Source organism: Trichechus manatus, unplaced genomic scaffold, assembly GCF_000243295.1.
Source record: "Trichechus manatus latirostris isolate Lorelei unplaced genomic scaffold, TriManLat1.0 scaffold00027, whole genome shotgun sequence".
Taxonomy (NCBI): Eukaryota; Metazoa; Chordata; class Mammalia; order Sirenia; family Trichechidae; genus Trichechus; species Trichechus manatus.
The window spans coordinates 623,160-647,108 of NW_004443963.1; the positions used below are offsets into that span (position 1 = coordinate 623,160).

Consider the following 23,949-nt stretch of genomic DNA (forward strand, 5'->3'; position numbering starts at 1 on the left):
AAAGCTTGCAAGCGGCCATCTGAGATGCATCAATTGGTCCCAACCACCTGAAATAAAGGAGAATGAAGAACACCAAAGACAGAAGGAAAGTATTAGTCAGAGACAGAAAGGGCCATATAAACCAGAGACGTCATCAGCCTGAGACCAAAAGAACTAGATGGTGCCTGGCTATCACCAATGACGGCCCTGACAGGGAACACAACAGAGAGTCCCGGATGCAGCAGGAGAAAGGCGGGGTGCCGAACTCAAATTCTAGTAAGAAGACCAGACTTAATGGTCTGGCTGAGACTGAAGGAACCCTGAAAAGCATGGCCCCTGGATTCTGTATATCAGCCCAGAACTAAAACAATTTCCAAGGCCAACTCTTCAGACAGGGATTGGACTGGACTGTGGGACATAAAGCGATACTCGTGAGGAATGTGCCTCTTAGCTCAAGTAGATACAAGAGACTAAACAGGCAGCTTCTGTCCAGAGGTGAGATGGGAAGGCAGAGAGGGTTAGGAGCTGGTTGAATGGACATGGGGAATCAGGGGTGAAAAGGAATGTGCTGTCACAGTATGGGGAGAGCAATTAGAGTCACGTAACAATGTATGTATAAATTTTTGTATGGGAAAAAATTAAAAAAAAAAGCTAGAAATAGAAATATCATATGATCCAGCAATCCCATTCCTAGGCATATACCTAAAGAAATAAGAGCCGTCACATGAATAGACATGCACACCCATGTTCACTGCAGCATTGTTCACAACAGCAAAAAAGATGGAAACAACCTAGATGCCCATCAACAGATGAATGGATAAACAAACTATGGAACATAGACACAATGGAATACTACGAAAAACAATAAAATAACAATGAATCTGCGAAGCATCTCGCAACATGGATGAATCTGGAGGGCATTATAAGTCAGTCAGAAAAGAACAAATATTGCATGAGACTACTATAAAAACTCATGAAAAGGTTTACACACAAAAAGTAACAATCTTTGTCAGTTACGAGGGATGGGAGGGGTAGGGGGAAATACTAAATAGATAATAGATAAATGGCAAATTTGGTGAAGGGTAAGACAGTAAACAACACTGGGGAAGCCAGCACAACTTATACAAGAAAAGGTCATGGAAGCTCCACAGACACATCCAAACTCCCCGAGGGACTGAATTTCTGGGCGGAGGGCAGTGGGGACCATGGTCTTGAGGAACGTCTAGCTCAACTGGCATAACACAGTTTATACATTCTACCTTGGGGTCTTAAAAGCCTGTGATCAGCCATCTAAGATACTCTACTGGTCTCACCACTTTGGGACGAAGGGAGAATGAAGAGAACAGGATACAAGGAAAAGATTAGTCCAAAGGACTGAAGCAGACTGCCACATCTTTCTCCCGTAGAGCAGCTGGTGGGTTCAAACCACCAATCTTTTGGTTAGCAGCCAAGCACTTCAACTACTTGCCACCAGGGCTCCCATGTGGAATATATATCAACAATATATCCACAATGGAATGCAACCACTGATCTGCTTTATTTAACTTAGTTTGCATTTTCCAGAATTATGTGTGTGTCTGTATATATTTTTTTGGGAGCCTGGCCTCTTTCACTTAACATGATTATTTTGTAATTTGTCTATTTTGTTGTATGTATCAATAATTCCTTTCTTTGTATACCTAACACAGAGACAGGAGGGAGGGAGAGAAGGATTACAAAGGGGCATGAGGAAGCTTTGAGGGTGGTGGGTACGTTCGTTTTCTTAATTATGGTGATGGTTTCATGAATCATATGACATATGACTCACGTCAAAATTTCATCAAATTATACACCTTAAATATATATAATTTATTGAATATAAATCAGTTATACTTCAATAAATCTGTTTAAATTAGATATATTTTCACTCTCAAGGAGCTTTCAATGTCAGTTTGTGGTACATGCATTCAGTGCCTAAATGTTTAAAAAACAAACTCGACATTGTTACTGGAACAAGGATCAAGGTATCCTCAAAATAACTAAAATCATCCCCTCCCCCCTTTTTAAAAATTCTCAATTTACATAGTTTGTTTGGCTTGGCTACTTTGTAATGTGCTTGTAAAGAAAATCCATCAATCTTGTGTAACCAGTTTTTCCACATAAACATTTAAAGAATGGAAAGGGAAAGATGAACAGAAAAAAGATTCCAGATGTGTTTTGTCTGGACTGCACAGTGTTTTTAGAAATGTGACTTTGTTGCTGACATTTAAAAATGGTACATCTTACACTAAAATCTGCTGGGTTTTTGGATTCTGTTGAAATATCAGGTAGTTTGGAAAGAAATCATATGCCTTGAGAAGCGGACTGAAGCCAGATCATAAAGGATTCTTGTATGCCATGCCAAGGGATGTGGGTTTCATCCTATCTATCAGTGTTCTTCCAACAGTGCCCCTCAGGAGACTGATCAGGCTTTCACCTAGGTGGGAGAAGAAATAAAAACAGAAAAGACTGCGCCAGCTGGCCCCCTCCCCCCAACTACCACTTCAACTAAAGCAGCTGTACTTCTGTCTCACATAATGAGGTTCTATTTCATATTTCTTTGAACAAAAAAATTGTTACAAAAAAAATTTTTTTTAAACTACAAGTTTGAACAGGAGCCATTAAGAGATTTTTAGCAAGAAATTAAATAAGATGAGCATTTTTGGAAAGACTTCTCTGGTAACTGTGTCAAGGAGGGCATAAAGAAGTATGAGACAAAGGAAATGAGAATACTTAATGTCATGGATTGAATTGTGTCCCCCAAAAATATCTGTCAACTTGGCTGGTTCATGATTCCCAGTTTTGTATGACTGTATAATCTGATGTGATTTCCTTATGTGTTGTAAACTCTATCACTATAATGAGGTTATATGGGATCTCCTTATATGTTGTAAATTCTATCACTGTGATGAGGTTATACTGATGAGGTTTACAAGATTAGATAGTGTCTTAACCCAATCTCTTTTGAAACATAAAAGAGAGAAGCAAGCAGAGACACATGGGAACCTCATACCACCAAGAAAGCAGTGCCGGGAGCAGAGTACATCCTTTGGACCCGAGGCACCTGTGCTGAGATGCTCCCAGACCAAGGGAAGACTGATGCATCACAAGGACCTTCCTCCAGAGCTGACAGAGAAAGAGAAAGCCTTTTCCTGGAGCTGATGCCCTGAATTTGGACTTGTAACCTACTGCACTTTGAGAGAATAAACTTCTCTTTGTAAAGCCATCCACTCGTGGTATTTCTTTTAGAGCAGCACTAGATAACTAAGACACTTAACTACAACAACTGACTCAAGAAATGATTAATTAAATTTGGATAGCAGATATCTTACTGATATCTACTATGTGCCAAGTAGTCTGCTATGTGCTAGGTTCAAGATAAAGAGAATGAATTCAAGAGTTATTTAAATAGAAAGAAATCATAATGGATTACAATGGGAAGGTAAATAAAAAGGAATTGAGTTTGATAGGTAACTTGGATAAAGCATAATTAACTATGGTTCGAACTTAGAATAAAATCATAACACCTCATCTTCAGTAAGGTGACATATACCAGACTCAAAAAGATACACGTTAAAGAGATGTGAAAAAAGCAAAAGATTATGGTTATGATTATACTCCAAGAGCATAAGTTTCAGGGGGTTTGCTATAGGTATCCACAAAATCAGAATCATCCTTGAATGCCAATATAAATAAGAAAAGACTTTCCCTATCAATATTATCCTAGAGTTAATCTCAAAGGTTTCCCTAAATAGTCTACCTGAGGTTAAAGCTTGGCATCCTTCCCTTGACAAATCTGGTTAAGATCCAAAGCCTCAAATGATAGCACAGAATCAAGCAGACACCAAGAACAGAAAACAATATTTAGGTCATCATGTCTATGCAATTACTATCTAGCATATGCCCAACAAGTTTATCAACTGTCCCATTACTCTTGCGATAAATATGTAATCAGTTGCACAACTCCACTCGTGGTTAGTCTTTTGTAAACAATTTCTTACTAGACTTTTAGAATAGGTTCAAAGTATTTACGCTGATAAATTTCCCAAGGATTAAAACAAAAACCAAACCTGTTGCCATTGAGTCAATTCCGACTCATAGCAGACCCTACAGGACAGAGTAGAACTGACCCATAGGGTTTCCAAGAAGTGGCTGGTGGATTTGAACTGCCGACCTTTTGGTTAGCAGCCCAGCTCTTAGCCATTGCACCACCAGGGCTCCTCCCAAGGATCAGAGGTATTCAATAATATGAGTTTCTAGCTTCTTCACTGAGTCTTAAGTTGAAAGAAATAGCTCAATGTGATTCAGCACCACTTCCATAATTTTAGTTTTTGATTTTTTGGGGGAGGTGTTCAAAAGATTTGTGCATTTTTATTGTTTTTAGTTATTATATTTCTGGTGACAATACACATAGCAAAATGCCTTTCCATTCAGCAATTTCTACACATAATGTTCAGTGACATTGGTTACATTCTTCACATTGTGTCAACATTCTCATTATTTCCATTCTAGTTGTTTTTACTCCCATTAACTTAGTCTCACTGTTCCCCAAAGTTCTAATCTATGCTTTAGAGTAACCGTTGTCCATTTGGTCTCATACAGGTAATTTTTTAAGAATGCAGTACTCAAGGGTGACATTCTTTACTTTCTGAGCTAACCTGCTCAAAAAAGTGACTTCAGAGGAGTTTCACTTCAAGGTTTAAAGAGTATTTCAGGGCAATAGTCTCATGGATTCCTCTAGACTCAATGGCCCTGCTAAAGTCTGGATTCTTAAAGAATCCGAAATTCTGTTCCACATTTTTCTCCCTTTCCACATTTTTCTCCCTTTCTATCAGAATCCACCTACTGCGTCCTGATCAGAACTCCATGAATTTGGTTTTAAAACTTCATTGTTTTCCCTGATAATGAATTTTTTAAATGGGCAGGGAAGGGGAAAAGAACAGAATGGGAGAAAAAAAAAACTTATATTTTTCAAAAATAAATCCCATTTTTCACTGCTGTTTGTAAGAATTATTTCAAGTCTCTTTGATAAAGATTATAATTAACACTAACTACATAAACTCTTAAGCCTTCAATGATGAATGAGAGACTTGATCACAATATCCTCTTTATCAAAAGAGCTTTCATACCTCACTAACTACATTAGGGAGCCCTGTTGGCGCAGTGGTTAAGAGCTCCACTATTAACCAAAAGGCCAGCAGTTCGAATCCACCAGTTGCTCCTTGAAAACTCTATGGGGCAATTCTACTCTGTCCTACAGGGTCGCTATTAGTCAGCATCAACTGAACGGCAACGGGTTTGGTTTTTGGTTTGGTAATGACATTAGACCATAAGGCCTTAATCATAGTAGACCAAATGCTAATCACTATTTCCAAATAGCTACCTATAAGTTACAGAACTTTCTCTTGCAACATTAGAAAGAGTTGGTTATGACACTGAATGCCTTGCTAATTTGATATGTTAGAAAAGACATTCTAAAAGAGGAACTGTATGAGCATGGAGCTACAGAGAAAGACCCCTGGTGGTGCAGTGATCAAAGGACTTGGCTGCTAACTGAAAGGCTGGCAGTTCGAACCCCTCAATCACTCCATAGGAGAAAGACGTGGCAGTCTACTTCAGTAAAGATTTATAGTCTTGGAAACCCTATGGGGCAGTTCTGTTCTGTCCTATAGGGTCACTATGAGTTGGAATTAATTCAATAGCAATGAGGGTTTTTTCCCCTTTGGGTAGCTACGGCTGCTAACCAAAAGGTCAGCAGTTCAAATCTACTAGCTGCTCCTTAGAAACCCTATGGGGCAGTTCTACTGTGTCCTATAGGGTCACTATCAGTCAGAATTGACGTGATGGCAGTGGGTTTGGGTAGCTACATAAAACGGAAAATGAACTGGTATCTAACTAAAACAAATAAAGAGTTAAAAATTGTTCTCAAAGTATCTTTATATGGGGGATAATAACTACGTGCATTTACAGAAGACAAAGAAAAATAAAAGGATGGGAAATAGGAGCATTACCTGAGGCCAGGAAATTCAGACAAAAGGTCCCTATGCGTGAAAGCAAGTAGTCAGTTGCCAGGGTTTCTTAGACTCCTCTGGTACTCATTTGGGTTATGAAATTCACAGCAAACCAATCTCCACCACAGCCAGCAGGGATCGCTGCAGGGAATGGGTGCACAGGGAACACAGAAGGGAGCAAGTTTAAGGGAAGGGAGAGGAAAGGAATGATATGATAAAATATTTAGCTGTGATGCACTTAAAAAAAAAAAAAAAAAACTTGTATTTTACACTGGATTAAGTACAGGCAAACACTACTTAAATTCTAAGATGAATTACTCACTCAGGATGTTCTTCATTCACTCTAACATTGATGTTACCACTACTCTATTAAATTTACATATTTTTAAAAAATTTTTATACTAAAATACTAATGAACAAAAATGAGATACCTATTTTGTGCAAAGGGTATACAAAGACTGAACTGTATAATTTAACATTAAATGAAACCAATTAAGACCAGCACTATCCAAGACAATCTATAAGTTATCAAATTAGTTTAATTGCCAAAAGCCCCATTTAAACAGGTCAAAACTACAATGCTCATTTCACAGAGAATACTAAAGTGTTAAATTACTTATGAAAAATAATCCTCAAAGAGAGACCCAGCAATAAATTATATTTACGTACTCAAAGTAAACTGGAGAATTATAGTATTTACCAGAAAATATGTTTTAATCTAAATTTTCTGGATACGAGTCAAATTTTAAAACTTGCCAAAAATGTATTCAGGGCAACCAATTTATGCCCTGTACATTCAATGAAGGCCAGAGTAATATAATTTTATTCATTCAGCCAGTCAAAAATGTTTTTGAACAACTACTAGGAATCGCAGTACTATGGCAGATGCTAAACATACAATAGTGACAAGGACAGTCACAGCTCTTGGAACTCAAAGCCTTAAAGAGATGAAAATCTACAAAACTAACAAACACAAAGCCTTTCTTTTAACAAACCACACAGGATGTATTTTAAGACCTAAAAGATTTCAAAAATGGAGGGAACCAGTGAAGACTAGCCTAGTTAAAGCAGCTCCCAGGGAAGGAAGATGTACAAGTAAAATGAAGCCTGAGAAGATGGCCTGTCATGAAGGGATGCAGACAATCCAGCTGAAGGAAATAAGACAATAGAAGATGGAAAAAAAATTGGAGAAAAGTGTAGTACTGGGGAATACGAGAAATAATATTGCAGCCAAATTTGGGGGACCTTTAACATTTCTGAATATTTACTTTAACTATTCCCTTTGAATGCATGCCCTAGTCAGAGAAAGCAGATTTAATAACTACATTAAAGCTGTCATTTATCTGCTTTTACTTTTACAAGTTTCTCTGACATTTAGACCACCTCCATCTCGTTGTCTCTCCTTCAGTAAAAGTTGCATAGTACTTTGTTTATGCCTCTCCCATAAAGTTTGTTATATGCTATCTTGACATCACTCATCTACCAGACTTAAGTTCCAGGGAAGACATTCTACTTCTAAATTTTATTTATATCTCTTATAGAACCTTCTTTAAGTTTGGGACAAAAAAAAATAAAATGAATGACTTACCAATGGGAATAATCATAATATTACTTAAAGATAACTCTTACAGTTTGTAGATGCCCCTTTCCATAGCACATCTTAGTTATGTAAAGTTGTATCATTGCAGAAGTAAAAGTTTAGGATAGTAACTCAATTTAACATCTAAAAATACAGTTTTCCCGAATTTTAAAATCACTGAATTTACTGGTATCACTAAGTGTATCTGTGTGGTAAAGAATTACTTTACCGCAAGTTATTTGGCCTTTGTTCTTGGTTCCCAAGAGATAACTGTAAACCCTTAGAATTTCCTCAGTAACTGAGGATCTAAACCACAGCTGAGATTTGTGCTAATGGGTGGGAGCTAGCCAAGCCAGAAAGACCACCACATGGCCTGCTATCAGTTCACCATAGGGGAGGGGCATGATTCAATCAACCATGCTTAGGCAATGAAGTCTCAATCATACCTACCCAATGAGGCCTCAATAAAGGATCTGACATGGAAGTTCCATGGGCTTCCTGGTTGGTGAAAGACATCAAGGTGAAAGACATCAATGCATGTGGGAGGGTAGTGTGCCTTTTGGGACATGGAAGCTCCATGCTGGTACCTCTCCCAGACCTCACCCTATGCATCTCTTCATTTGTACCCTTTTTTGCTACAATAACGCTGTAATCATAAAGCTAGCTCTTTCCACAAATTCTGTGAGTCATTCCAGCAAATTATCGAACCCAAAGGGGTAGTGGGAGCTAGCAGGTCAGAAGTTCTCCAGGGAGGACTCCCAAGCTTACAGCTTGCATTCTGAGGGGATAGAGGGAAACCCTGAATTTTTAACCACCAGAAGTGAGGGAATCCAGAGAAGGCCCCTGAGCTTGTGACTGGCATTCTGAAAGGATAGTGGGAAACCCCAAATCTGTAGCCAGCAGGTCAGAAGTGAGGGTGTCATGTAGCCTCCCAAACTTGTAACTGGCATCTGCCTATTTGGTAGTCTGAAGGACGGTATCCTTCTAACTTGTGAGATCTGACCTAGCTTCAGATGGCTACGGTCAGAGAAAGAAGTGCTGAGTGGGCAGCTGGTATTAGAACTAAACAAAGAAGAAAAAAGCGGAGATTTGTTATATCCTCATAGCTGTGGACAGAGTAGTGGGATTCTGAGATTTCCACACAATGCAATATCCCCAAATATTAATTCCTAACAATAAAATTATATATAAGAGGTTTACAAATAGACAACAGTAGAGGAAAACAACACTTGATGCTATGTTCGCAGTGGCAAAAAGAAGTCAGAAATCCCTCAATTAATGGTATTTGGGGGTAGAAAAAGAGTACACACACACAAACACACACACAGCTAAAATCAAGCTTTAAAGGACAGACTAATATCGAGATTCAAAATTTACACACAACATTCATCATGGCTAGGAGAAAAATAATAATAAAAAATTACTGGATAGACTAACAGCAAGCTTAATGTATGGAAAAGCAAGCAAACCATAAATTACTGTATCCTGAATCATATTTGCTTCAGTTCTCAATTTTGTTTTAATAACGTGGTCTTGATATGATAGCTGCTCATATTTCACTCGTGGAAATGGTCATAAAGTCTTCGAGTTGTAACTTACATTCAACCTGAGCTCTAGTCACTAATATCAACTAGTTAAATACACATTGATATTTAATAGAAATTTTAAATTACTCATCTTAAGTAATATAATATGCAGAATCTAAAACATACATAACTGAAAAAAGGATCACCTTATTAAAGGAACATTTAGACTGGAAATTGCAATAAGGCAAAGTGTAACATTGTAAAAAGTAAAATTGTGCAAGTAAACAGAAATGAGTGGAGAAATTATGTTCCCCTGACTTCAAAGTCAAAAGACTACGAAGTCAAAAGATTATGTTCCTCAACTCAAAGGATTACAGAGTCAAAGGATTCCTAAGTAATAAGACAATTACCTAAAGCACATTACAACAGAATGGTGAAACACCACAAAAGAGTAATAACGAAAGTGCTGAAAATTGTGTAAAAGAAAAGCAAACTGTTAGGTGAGGACAACAGCTCACAACAGCCTGAACAGGCAGCATAAAATAATGAAATAAAAAAGGTGCTCAATCAGTAACTTTACCACTCAACACTACCTGTCAGACCTGGGGCAAGTTACACATCTCAAGGTTTTAATTTCTTTATCTGAGACAGGAACAGGACCCGTCTGGTTCTAGAATGGTAATACTACAACACCCACTAAACCAAGCATCCAACCCCCCTTTCCACCTGAAGTTTTCAAATTCATCCACTGAAAGCAACTTTTATAAGAATCAGTATCAGTTTTATTGAAAATTAACGTGAAAGAAAGTAAGGGGGCACCTATTCTATTTCAGATACTTCTGTGTACTGCAGTTAATAGCGCGCGCGCACACACACACACACACACACACACACACACACACAAAGCCCAAAAAACTATCCTTTAAAATTAAACGCAAAATTCACACTTTGCAGTAATAATCTATTACATAAACCAAAGGCTATCATTGCAACCCACTGTTGTTGAGTCAATTCCGACACACAGCGACCTTATAGGGCAGAGAAGAACTGTCCCATATGGTTTCTAAGGTTGTAAATCTTTACAGAAGCAGACTGCTACATCTTTCTCCCATGGAGCGGCTGGTGAGTTCAAGACACCAACCTTTCAGTTAGAAGCTGAACACTTAATCACCACGCCACCAGGGCTCCTTAACCAAAAGATTACCACACAAAAAACTTCCATTGTTATTGCCAGACTAAAACACATATAGTATAAATTCGATCACAGATAATACGGAGGGCATCTACATTTAGATGTCTAACCAATCCAAAAAACCCATAGCCATCAAGTCAATTCCGACTCACTGGGACCCTACAGGACAGAGTAAAACTGCCCCATAGGGTTTCCAAGGAGGGGCTGGTGGATTCAAACTGCCAATCTTTTGGTTAGCAGCCAAGTTCTTAACCACTGTGCCACCAGGGCTCCCAGATGTCTAACCAAAAAAAAAAAAAAAAACCTATTGCCATCCAGTCGACTCTGGCTCATAGCCACCCTATAGGACAGAGCAGAGCTGCCCCATAGGGTTTCCAAGGAGCAGCTGGTGGATTCGAACTGCCGACCTTTTGGTTTGCAGCTGTAGCTCTCAACCACTACACCACCAGGGTTTCCAGACGTCAAACAGGCATCCAAAAATCAGCGTATCTAAAACGAAACTCTTGATGTTCTCCCATAATCATGCTCCTTTTGCAGTGTTCTCCAACCTCGTAAATGGCAATTCCATCTTTTCAGTTTTCTTATGTCAAAAACTTTGGAGTCATCTTTGACTCTTCTCTCAATCCACATCTGAACAAACCCTGTGGCTTTGTCTTCAAAATACATACATCTAAGGAGACTACTATTACAAAAACTCATGATAAAGGTTTATCCTCAGAAGGAAACAATCTTTGATGGTTACTAGGGAGAGTAGGGGTGGGGACAGAAAAACAAAAAACAAAATACACACATATAGATTCTGATTATATCTCAACAACTTCACTGCATCCACCTTGGTCCATGCGAGAACGTGTCTTACCAGAACAGTTAAAAACCTGTTAATTGGGCTTCTGCTTCCACCTTTGCCCTCCTATAATTAATTTCCTACATGGCTGCCAGGGTGAGCTTCAAAGTCTTCCAATGGCTTCCAATCTCACTCAGGGAAAAACCCAACATCCTTGTGAGGCCCCACATGATCTGGTCCTTGTTTTCTCTTTGATCTCATCTACCTCTACTCCCTTCACTCCTCACTCCACTTTACCTTGATATTTTTTCTTTTGTTCTTTTTAAAGAAATTTTTTTATTGTACTTTAGATGAAAGTTTACAGAACAAATAGTTTCTCATTAAACAGTTAGTACACATATAGTTTTATGACATTGGTTAACAACCCCACGACCTGTTAACACTCTCCCTTCTCGACCTTGGGTTCCCTATTACTAGCCTTCCTGTCCCCTCCTGCCATCCAGTCCTTATCCCTGGGCTGTTGTGCCCCATGAATCTTGTTTTGTTTTATGGGCCTATCTAATCTTTGGCTGAAGGGTGAACGTTGGGAGTGACTTCATTACTGAGCTAAAAGGGTGTCCGGGGGCCACACTCTGATGTTTTTTAAATATGACAAGCAAAGTCCCACCTTTGGATCTTTGCATGTGCTCCTCCACCTCCTTTACATCTCTTCTCAAATGTCACCATCTCAATTAAGCCTTCTTTGATCACCTGACTTAAAATCAAGGCTTTGAACTGGTTTGGTCTGGTTCGAACCCCTGCTGAGAATTTGCATTTCTAACAAGTTCCCAGGCAACGCTAATGCTGCTGGTTAGGGACCAATTCTGAGAACCACTAGTAGAGCAGTGGTTCTCAAAATCTGCTGTACATAAGAATCACCTAGGGATCTTGTTAAAATGTAGATTCTGATTCAGTATATCTGGGGAGGAAAAGCAAATTCTCAGCAAGGGTTTGAACTAGAACCGGTTCAAAGCCCTGTTTAAAATTACAAGCTCCATTCCTAAGTCCCTACACTTTTTATCCTGGGTTACTTTTCTCAGTAGTATTTACCATAAACTGACATACTATACATCTTACCTATTTATTTACTATCTGCCTCCTCTGATTAAAATGTAAGTTCCATGAGGGCAGAGGTTTTTGTCTATTGTGTTCCCTAATATATCCACAGCATAAGGAATATTACCTGGTTCAAAGTAGGCACTCAGTAAATATCTGTTAAATGAACAACTGGTAAACTCAGTGTCAAAGATCCACATTATTGGGGATTATTTTTAAAAGAATACTGTCATTTTAAAAACCAAACATTACTTAAAAAAAAACAAAACCCAAAACCTATAAAAGTTAAATTTATTTAAAATCTAAAAAGCAATCTTTAATTTCATTTTCCCTCAGTTGCCTAACCCAAGTAAACCAATCTCACAAATCTCATATAGCACTATAGTTCCAGACCTGCTATATATATAACTTCTCAAAAACCATATATTAGGCTTTACCATAAAAGTACAGAATGTATATAACTAGCCCATGAAGTTATCATTTAAGAAAGTAATCTCTGCCTGACTTAATAATCTATGTTGTATTTCTTTTTAAGAATGTCCAATACAGGAAGATTATACACTTAGGAATATTCATCTCCAAATACATGCACCTTAACTTCTCTTCAGCAACTCACTTCCATGGCCACATCTCATACCTTGCCCTGAACTAGGACTGTTCCATTAAAACCTTAAATTTCAATATGCTGCTTTCACATAAAACCTCCAATTTTTCCAATTCTCTCATTTCTTTTTCTCAACTGCTCTTCTGCCTTAATGAAATTTTCAATCCTTTGACCTTCTTTCCTTTTCTCCCCAAGCTATCATCTATTGCCTTCCCTCTTCCTTCTTTATTACAGCCTCAGCCAAGTGGTTCATCCCATCAACACATTGTGAGGCACCCTAAATAAAATCTCGTTACTCTGCCATTCAGTCACAAAATTCCTCAAGTGTTCGACCTTGCCCACTCCCCATAACAAATATTCCAAACATTCAACAATCTTCTCAAGCTACCCTTCCTTTTTACTTGATCCTTCCCCTTAGTTTACAGAACATGTCTTCTTGAGAGTGGCCAATAGTTCCTGCTACCTAGATCCTTGGAGCTGGCTTGGAGTCAGTCCTTTTCCAAGCCTGGTCTTCCAACCTTCCCATAAATTCTGTGCAATACTGATATCCTTCCAACACATTACTTTCATACTTAAACTAATCAAAGTCCATTTGTAGAATCCACCTTAGATGTCAGTACCACACCCCCTCACTGCCACCACATGACAATTAAAAATGTTTCCAGACAATGCCAAATAACCCGTAAGGGGAAAATCACCCCTGGTTGAGATCCACGGCTTTAAACAAACCTTGTGCCTAACATAGTATGCCCTGAGCCTAAGGGAGGGGATGGAGGTCTATTTGTGCTCGAATCTTCCCTAACCATTTTCAGGTCCTGGCTTAATTATACTCTATCTTCACGCCGTGCACACGTGCGCGCGTCACACACACACACACACACACACACAGTAACAGACAGTGAGGCACTGAGATGAAAGGTCACTCCTGTTCTTACTTCCTTTCTTACATTTATAACTTTTCTTTAGAAATTTCCATTCCTTGTGGGAAAAAAAAAACCAACTCTCCTAGAGAGGCCTCCAAAATGTTTTCTCTGCTTATATTTCCAGGGATCAGGGTAATTTCTCTTTAATAGACTTTTTCTGTTTCATTTCTCTTAAAATGTAACTATTTCTACCCTGACCCACACACTCCCTGTCCTAGTTCCAGATCAGTTCCAAATACACAAATTGTTTTTATTAAGAAAGCAAGAGATGCTTGGGATACAAACTAAACAGTCAAGAACAAGTCTGGCATTCTCTCAAAGCATTCGTCAATCTCTTAAAAACAATTCCTCTTTCATACTTTTGCAGTATACTAGATTCTCAAGTCCCTATATCTGGGGAATACTGGTTTTAATCTGGCAATGTCACCATACTTACACCCCCAGGCTCATATTGAGCATTCTCTTTATCCTCTTGGTTCCTAGACAAAGGTTCTTTTTCCTTACTGCAAGACTCCCTACATGAAGAGTCATTTTCCGAGTACTTCATTTCCAGGACACCAAAGGCACATTTACTCAAAGATTCAATTATTCATTACTTCCTGAAACCAAAGTGGTCATACCCCAAATCTATAATATTGGTGGCATACAGTCTCCTCTCAGTTAAAAAGACAGCTGTGTGAGAGAGAGTCAGCTCATTTGTGCCATTTATCCATTCACTCCACAAATAGTTACTGAGCGCCTACTTTATGCCAGGCTTAGAAGAAAAAATTCCTGCCCTCATGGAGTTTACATTCCAGTTACATTCCAGTAGAGAGAGACAAACAACAAATAACTAAATATGTATTATGACAGATGAGTGCTATGGAAAAAAATAAAGCAAGCAAGTGGGATAGGGAGCAGGCAAGATGCGGGTTCACAACTTTAAACTGTGGTCTGGGGAGGCTTCTCTGAGAATATGTCACAGGCTGCATCCACTGGCCATGTATGTTACTGAGTATGTTACTGAGTATGTACTAAGTATTTCCTGTCAAACTGTACTAAACTGTATTCCAGACTACTACAGTGACATCTTAATTCCCAGCTAATCTGTAAAATTAAACTTGACCTGGGTAATTTCAAAAGTTCATTATAACTCAACTGTAATTTATCACATCACAGCATCTACCTTCTTTGGTCTATTGTCACTTACCCTTATATTTATGACTAAGTCTATTTTTTCTTAGGAGATGATAGGAGTAGCCATAAAATTAACATATTAACCAAGAATATGAATTTGATAAACCTTAGACATCTTGGATAAGGGCTTTTTAAATATAAAACTGAAAACTCAATCATTTTAAAAACTCATCTCTGAAAGAGAAAAAAAATCCTCATTACTATTTAACACATAGCTGTTAGAAAAATCACACAGATTAAAAAGCAACCATAAGGCTCATGAGGTGTGTGCCTCTTAGCTCAAGTAGATACAAGAGGCTAAACTGGCAGCTTCTGTCCGGAGGTGAGATGGGAAGGCAGAGAGAGTCAGGAGCTGGTTGAATGGACATGGAGAACCAGGAGTGGAAAGGAGGAGTGTGCTGTCACAGTATGGGGAGAGTAATTAGGGTCACATAACGATGTATGTATAAATTTTTGTATGGGACACTAACTTGAAATGTAAGCTTCATTTAAACTACAACAATAAACAAAAATAAATAAATAAATAAAAAGTAACCATAAGGAGTCAATTCTGAATACATGGGTGTTGCGTAGCTTTATGACGTAAGCCATTACCTTTGCTTCTAAGAGTCCTTCTCAACTGGAGTTCCACAATAACCTAAAGCCGTAAGACCTAAAGCATCCATCGATAGAGTGAATTAACATCTCTCTAATGCAGCAGTAGCTTCATCATCCTTGGAAGAACTGAGAAAATAGACATTCAAATAACTTTCTGTAGGTCAAAATTTTCTCATGGAACTGAGTATGAGAAAAACTGGAGACATTTAATACAAGTCAGACCTTACCTAAATAATAAAGCAAGTAGATAAAACCTTCTTCCAAAATAAGATAACTCAGTATTGCACCATATATACAATTTTTAAAGCAATTTTCCAATTACTGATAATATTAAGAAATGTATATTAATAAAAAAGATGGATCTTGGCTGAAAGCAGAGAATACCAGAAAGATGTTTACCTGTGTTTTATTGACTATGCAAAGGTATTCAACCATGTAGATCATAACAAATTATTATGTAACAATGCAAAGAATGGGAATTTCAGAATACTTAATTGTGCTCATGCAGAACCTGTACACAGATCAAGAGGCAGTTGTTCAAATAGAAGAAGGGGATACTGCATGGTTTAAAATCAGGAAAGGTATGCATCAGGGCTGTATCCTTTTACCATACTTATTCAATCTGTATACTGAGCAAATAATCCCAGAAGCTACACTATATGAAGAAGAACTTGACATCAGGATTGGAGGAAGACTTATTAACAACCTGCAATATGCAGATGACACAACCTTGCTTGTTGAAAGTGAAGAGGACTTGAAGCACTTACTGATGAAGATCAAAGACTACAGCCTGAGGGGACAGGAAAGCTGGTAATGCGGGAACCCAAGGTCGAGAAGGGGAGTGTTGACATGTTGTGGGGTTGGCAACCAATGTCACAAAACTGTACGTGTATTAATTGTTTAATGAGAAACTAATTTGCTCTGTAAGCCTTCATCTAAAGTACAATTAAAAAAAATTTAAGCCAACCCTCAGCGCTATGGAGAGTGGGGAGGAAATGGGAGTGGGTATGTCCCCAGAGGCTAAGGTTCCCGAGACCTCCCTCCATTCATTTCTCTGACCACCTTCATACCTTTCTTCTTCCCACAAATAAAATATTTTACATCTCAAAAAAAAGACTGCAGTCTTCAGTGTGGTTTACACTCAACATAAAGAAAACAAAAATCCTCACAACTGGACCAATAAGCAACATTACCATAAACAGAGAAAAGACTGAAGTTGTCAAGGATTTCATTTTACTTGGATTGACAATCAACACCCACGGAAGCAACAGTCAAGAAATCAAACAATGCACTGCATTGGGCAAATCTGCTGCAAAAGACCTCTCTCAAGTGTTCAAAAGCAAAGATGTCACTCTGAGGCCTAAGGTGCGCTTGACCCAAGCCATGGTGTTTTCAATCGCCTCATATGCTTGCGAAAGCTGGACAATGAAAAAGAAGTCTGAATAAGAATTGATGCCTTTGATTTATGGTGTTGGTGAAGAATACAGACTATACTACGGACTGATAGAAGAACGAACACAAGTGTCTTGGAAGAAGTACAGCCAGAATGCTCCTTAGAAGCAAGGATGAGTACTTTGGGCAAGTTATCAGAAGGGAACAGTCCCTGGAGAAGGACATCATGCTTGGTAGAGCAACAGCAAAAAAGAGGAAGATCCTCAATGAGATGGATTGACACAATGGCTGTAACAATGGGCTCAAACACAGCAAGGATTGTGAGAACGGCACAGGACCGAGCAGTGTTTCCGTTGTGTCGTACACAGGGTCACTATGAGTTGGAACCGATTGGACAGCACCTAACAACAACATATTAATAAATGCAGCCATAAATTATTAATTTTTTTTAAAAACTACGTTCTTATTCAATGCTATAAATGAAAATTATTTGCTGAATCACAGAAAAATTGATTTTGTTTCCAATATATAACCTGTCATATAAAACAATCTCTACAATTAAGATTTGTGTTTACCATACAAGTGTATTATTTTATCTGAGTCTCTTCCTAAAATCAGTTAAAGGTAATCATTAACTTACAAATATCAGAGAAGAGAAAGGGGTCCTACCCAAGCGCTATGTATTGACTGTTAACCACTTGGAAATAGTTCCCTCGTGCAGCCTGTGTCTTGAGACAAATATGGAGAAGCCAAGAGCAGTAACAAACTGCCAGCATTACTGAGTCATGTTTCTGACTAAAACCGCGTTATGAAATGGAAAGAATGACAAGCCCTCGGGTTTTATCACCACAAATGTTCACTCCCTTAATTTATGGGTTCTAGATTTTAAAAAGCAAAAAAAGTATTTTGTAAGAACGATGTGGGACTAAACGACTCCAGAAATAACTTGCCAAAGCTGGAACGCTAGTTGTTTACCTAAAGCAAATCCTAACTGTGCAAACAGGCACACCCTCTAAGGCATCCAAGCGGAACGCCGAGGTGGGATGAATTCAGAACAATAACAAGGTTCACATTTCACGAAGACAGCCTCAACCCTAAAAGTCCACAATGCGCCAGACGCCCTCGGTTAACGGAACTATTCTGCTCCGAGTTGAAGCGAGCAACGAGCACTTGTGGGAACCGACCACATAAACGAAGCACCTGGGTCACTCCAGGTGCTCTACTGCTTTCGCGCAGGGATGCCCGGGGGTGGGGGTGGGGGGCTGCCCGAGGCGCCCTTCAGACACCTCCTCCCCCGACCGCCCTCCACGCTCCTCCAGGAGTTAGCCAGCCCCGGGCAACGCAGGCGACGGCATACGGCGGTACACGACCTCTGTCCCGACTGGAATGGGAAAGGGGTGCGGTGAAGCGCAAGGGTCGCCTCCCACACAGTCGCCAATCCCCGCCTCCCCACGAGGCCGCAGGCTGCCGGGTCCCCACATCTGAGACTCCCACAGACCTGGAGAGGTGCTTCAGGATCTGTTTCTTGATGATCCCTGCCATGGTGCCGGGGCAGGAGGTGTCGCGCTCTCTCCCTGTAGCTCACTGCCTCCTCTCTTCGTGGCCGTTTCCTCTTTATCCGGGTTAACTGGGCCAGAGGAGAGGCGCCTGAGCGCTCACGCCCAGGAGAGATCCAAGGCCCCGGCCGAGGCCACAGCCGCCGCCGCTGCAGCTGCCACCGAAGACCCGTAGCATCGCGCTCAGGCTGCCGCCGCCGCCGCCAGCGCCATCTTGGCTGCAGCATCACCTAAGAGACCTGACGGAAGGCGGGGATGGCGCTGGTTGGGGGGAAGGGGAGGGGGAAGGGGGACGGGGGCGGGGCGGGGCCAGAAGGGGCGAACGCAGGTTCCGAGCGAGGCGGGGCGAGGCGTACGTGGCCGGGCGGGGTGAGCTAAGGCTGTGCGAGGGGGTAGGAGGTTTGCGGCCCTGCTCAGATTGCTGGGGACTCTGGCCAGGGTCTTCCCCTCCCTTGACACTTCGTGATGCTTTAAGTCTCAATTCCAGAACCATGTTGGTCTTTAGTCCTCCCTCCCCAGTCTCTGATCTTGTTCCAGCCTCTCTCACGGATGTTCCTTCCACCTTCTGCTCCTCTATTTCGTTTCCTCAGAATTTGTCTGTTCCATGTACTGCTCTGTTTGCTTTGCTCTCTTCGCCTACTCAGCCTTCTTTACCTGTCCTTCCTTCTCTTTGCTAAAATATTCTGCTTTCTGCCAGCTAAATGTTATAATTTAATGTTGCCTCTGGTTATTTCAGCCCTTTGTTGTTGTTGTTAGGTGCTTTCGAGTAGGTTCCGACTTATAGCGACCCTACTGGACAGAGTAGAACTGCCCCATAGGGTTTCCAAGGAGTGGCTAGTGGATTTGAACTGCCAACCTTTTGGTTAGCAGCCAATTCTTAACCACTACTCCGTTTCAGCCCTAAGGTAAGTAAAATTTGACAACCATCTTAATAGACTCTTGTTAGTGTTAGTTGCCTTTGAGTCTATTCTGACTTACGGCGACCCCATGTGTGCAGAGTAGAACTGCTCCTTAGGGTTTTCAAGGCTGTGCCCTTTCAGAAGGAGATCACCAAGCCTGTCTTTGAAGTGCATTCCAATCGCCAGCCTTTAGGGTAGTAGTGAGTACTTCATCTTTTGAGGCGCAGAGGGCCTCCAATAATAGTATCTAAAACCCAAAAACCAAACGCGTTGCCTTTGAATTGATTCTGATTATAAAGCCCCTATAGGACAGAGGGGGGATTCCCCCATTGGGTGTCCAAGGATAAGCTGGTGGATTCAAACTGCCGACCTTTTGGTTAGCAGCCAAGTTCTTAACCACTGCGCCATCAGGGCTCCCTAATGGAATCTAGGACCTGGGAATTCTGATTTCAAGTCCTAGCTCTAGTATTTTGTAGTTACGTTAACTTGGAGATAATAATTTCATTACTTTAACTTCAGTTTAACCATCTATGAGATAAGTTGATAATATCAGCCTTACCCACTTCACTAGATGGTTTATCTACAGAAATGTGTATGTAAAATGTTAGCTGAGTATTTCTGTAAAAAGGAAGGAAATAGCAGGAAGGATCATTACAGTTCTGCTCCTGTACCCCACTCAGCCCCAAACCGATATTCTTCAGAAGTGAAAATAACCACCCAGTGATATCTAACAGAGGAAAAGAAATTGCAGTCTTGAGGGATGCATCAGGAAGTTGGATGGGGGAGAGGTTTAGCATAGTCCAACAACTTGGCCTTTTTGAAGAAGAGAAAGCAAAGGTAATGTGAGTTGACTTCACTCATTTAACATTTATCATGTATTATAAACTAGGCACTATACAAGTATCTAGGATGGCCTAAACAAACAAACAAAACCCTTTTCCCACCATCAGAGAGTTAACAGCCTAGCATGGAAGATAAATTCAAAGCACTAAGAACCTTGAGCTCTGTCATTAGATTGTTTGGTTCAAATGCTGGCTCAGCCACTTTGTAGATGTGTAAACTTAGGCAATTTATTTAATTTTTCTCAGCCTCAGTTATGTGGTCTGTTGGAGAAAATAGTTGTAGTATGCAACTCAGAATTTTGTGATTAAATGAGATTATGCATGTAAAGTGTTTAACAAACTACATAACACGTCAGTATTGAAAACAGAAGCAAAGTGATATGAGAACATAGGTGAGGAAATGATTCACTTATTTCTGTGGCTCAGAGATGGAATTACAGTGGAGATATTACCATTTTAAAGATGAGAATAAGTCAGTTTAGTTTGTTTAAAAAACTGATTCTGAAATGAAAGACAGATTTGAAACCTAATTCTTCAGTATTAATAGCTGTGTGATCTTAGGAAAAGTATTGAACCTTTCTGAGCCCTGTGGTGCTATTTACCTTTATGAGGTTTTTGTGAGGATTAACTGAGTTAATGAAGGTAAAGTACTTAGCAGAGTGCCTTACATAATAGAATGTTATTGTTATTGTTGTTGTTAGTTGCCATCCAGTCAATTCCAACTCCTGGAGACCCCATGTGTGCAGAATAGAACTGCTCCATAGAGTTTTCTAGGTTGGACCCTTTGGAAACAGACCTCCAGAACTGTCCTCTGAGGCGCCTATGGGTGGCTTTGAACTGCCAGCCTTTCAGGTAGTAGTTGAGTGCTTAACTGTTTGCACCATCCAGGAACTCCATTATTAATTCAGTAGGCAGAAAAGGATGTTTCAATCAGATGGAACACTATTATAAAAAAGAATAGAAGTGAAAAAGTTCATGACTTCTATAAGTGGCAAGTGGCCTAATGTTGTGGTTAGAACAGCATGTGGGCCCCTTTTCAAAGTAACAAGTATCAATGAAATCCACAAGTAATTCATTGTGGTTATAATATATTTTCATTGAGAAAATCCGTGGTAATAATTTCATCTTTATTTTCTCTGGATTGTTGTTGTTCTTAGGTGCCATCAAGTCAGCTCTAAATGTCACAAAACCACCATATATTCAATAGTGGTTTTAAATTATTTTTTTATAATTTTCAAAAAGTTAAAAACAATGACTGTTATACAAATATATAATGAATGTGCATCAAAGATTTATTTAGCTTGTATTATTGTGGGAACCAGCAGGATGAGAACCTACAGAGTAGAAAGATGGTTTACTCATTAATATGAGTTCAATGAATCTGTGACACATGTTCATTATATATTTATACGAGAGTCATGTTATTAACTCTTTTAAAATTATACATTGCCAGAATATACAAACATTTGAAGAATAGTACTTAAATGCTTGAAATTATTTGTGCTAAAACATGGTGTGAAGGTGAAGAGAGTCAGTTTTTACCAAACATTTTGTGTTGCAGCCAGCTCACACAAGCTCTTGAGAGCCAATTGTGTGCATCTCCTATCAACTCCATATTTGGTGACTTTGCAGTACCTTGAAATCAGCCAATGGTGACCTATTTACTAATTTACAGATATTAGTAAACGTTACAAATCAGGAATTTATTTTCCTGTGGAGATCTGGTTGTTAAACATTTATCAGCACACCACTATAAAATGAGTGGAAGGGGATAAGATTGTAAATGTAAATATGTGGACATTATTTTGTAGGCAAAGGCAAGTCAGGGAAGGTTTTTATAGTGGGTGAGTTGAGGAGGAGGATCAGATTTTTGATTCAGAAAAATATTTACTGATAATTATGCTGGCAATACAAAGGATGGATCAGAATAAGTAGAGAATGAATGTAGGAAGGATGTTGGGAATACAGTGGCATTATTTCAGATGAGAGATAAGGAAGTATTAGTAAGAGTAGAGGAAGGTGAAGGATAGGAGTTGAAGGTAATTGAGGTTTCTAGCTTAGGGCACAGGAGGTGCTCACTTGTCTATGCCAAGAAATTTGGAAGATAGCTACCTGGCCAACTGGAAGAGATCCATATTTATGCCTATTCCAAAGAAAGGTGATCCAACTGAGTGTGGAAATTATTGAACAATATCATTAATATCACACGCAAGTAAAATTTTGCTGAAGATAATTCAAAAAAGGTTGCAGCAGTACATCGACAGGGAACTGCCAAAAATTCAAGCTGGATTTAGAAGAGGATGTGGAACGAAGTATATTATTGCTGATGTCAGGTGGGTCCTGGCTGAAAGCAGAGAATACCGGAAAGATGGTTACCTGTGTTTTATTGACTATGCAAAGGCATTTGACTGAGTGGATGATAACAAATTACGGATAACATTGCGAAGAATGGGAATTCCAGAACACTTAATTGTGCTCTTGAGGAACCTGTACATACACCAAGAGGCAGTTGTTTGAACAGATCAAGGGGATACTGTGTGGTTTAAGGTCAGGAAAGGTGTGCGTCAGGGTGGTATCCTTTCACTATACTTATTCAATCTGTGTGCTGAGCAAATAATGGAGAAACTGGACTATATGAAGAAGAACAGGGCATCAGGATTGGAAGAAAACTCATTAGTAACCTGCATTATGCAGGTGACACAACCTTCCTTGCTGTGATGCTTAAGACTGTGTGTCAACTTGGCTGGGCCATGATTCTCAGTGTTTATACATGATCACTCCCATGATTGAATATGCTGTGAGTAGCCAATCAGTTGAAAGGGAGTTTCCTTGTGGGTGTGGTCTGCATCTGAATATAAGCAGTCATTCTGGCTTTTTGCTCACTCTGGATCCTGCAGCTGCCTCCTGTTAGTCTGACCTTCAGTTCTCCGCTGCTGCTGGTCCTCTGCTGCTCCCAGTCCTCTGCTGCTGCTTCTCCCCATCTGTGCCGTCTTTGGTGTTAACAGTTCTCCTCATTTCCTCCTGGTCCTCTATCTGTTCACAGTTTCAAAACCACTTCCACATTTTAGGTATCTGTTAGATCAGCACCCCACTCCTGGTACCAAATTCTGTCTTAATTATCTAGTGCTGCTATAAAAGAAATACCACAAGTGGATGGCTTTAACAAAGAGAGATGTTTATTGTTTTACAGTCTAGTAGGCTACAAGTCCAAATTCAGGGCATTAGCCCCAGGGAAAGGCTTTCTCTGTCAGCTCTGGAGGAAGGTCCTTGTTGTCAATCTTCCCCTGGACTAGGAGCTTCTCTGCACAGGAACCCCAGGTCCAAAGGACACACTCTGCTCCTAGTGCTGCTTTCTTGGTGATATGAGGTTCCCATTTCTCTCTGCTTGCTTCTCTCTTCTATATCTCAGAAAAGATTGGTTTAAGATACTATCTAGTAGATTTCATCAATATAACTGTCGCTAATCCACCTTACTACATCATAGTGATAAAAATTTACAACACATAGGGCAATCACCTCAGATTACAAAATGGTAGATAATCATATAAAACTGGGAGTCATGACCTAGCCAAGTTGACAGATATTTTGGGGGGACACAATTCAATCCATGACACTTGCTGAACGTAAAGAGGACTTGAAGCACTTACTGTTGAAGAAAAAGGACTACAGTTTTCAGTATGGATTACACCTCCACATAAAAAAATCCTCACAACTGGACCAATGAGCAACATCATGATAAATGGAGAAAAGATTGAAGTTGTCAAGGATTTCATTTT

General features: G+C 39.7%; 1 protein-coding gene across 1 annotated transcript in view; it reads right to left on the minus strand.

Moving 5' to 3' along the window:
• Window positions 1-18,658, minus strand: part of BLTP3B (bridge-like lipid transfer protein family member 3B) — a 129,204-nt gene extending 110,546 nt beyond the window's left edge. The window contains 1 exon segment of the mRNA XM_004374006.3: window positions 18,375-18,658. Within this exon segment, the coding sequence (XP_004374063.3) occupies window positions 18,375-18,418 (44 nt within the window). The 5' untranslated portion in view covers window positions 18,419-18,658.
• Window positions 18,659-23,949: the final 5,291 nt, after the last annotated feature.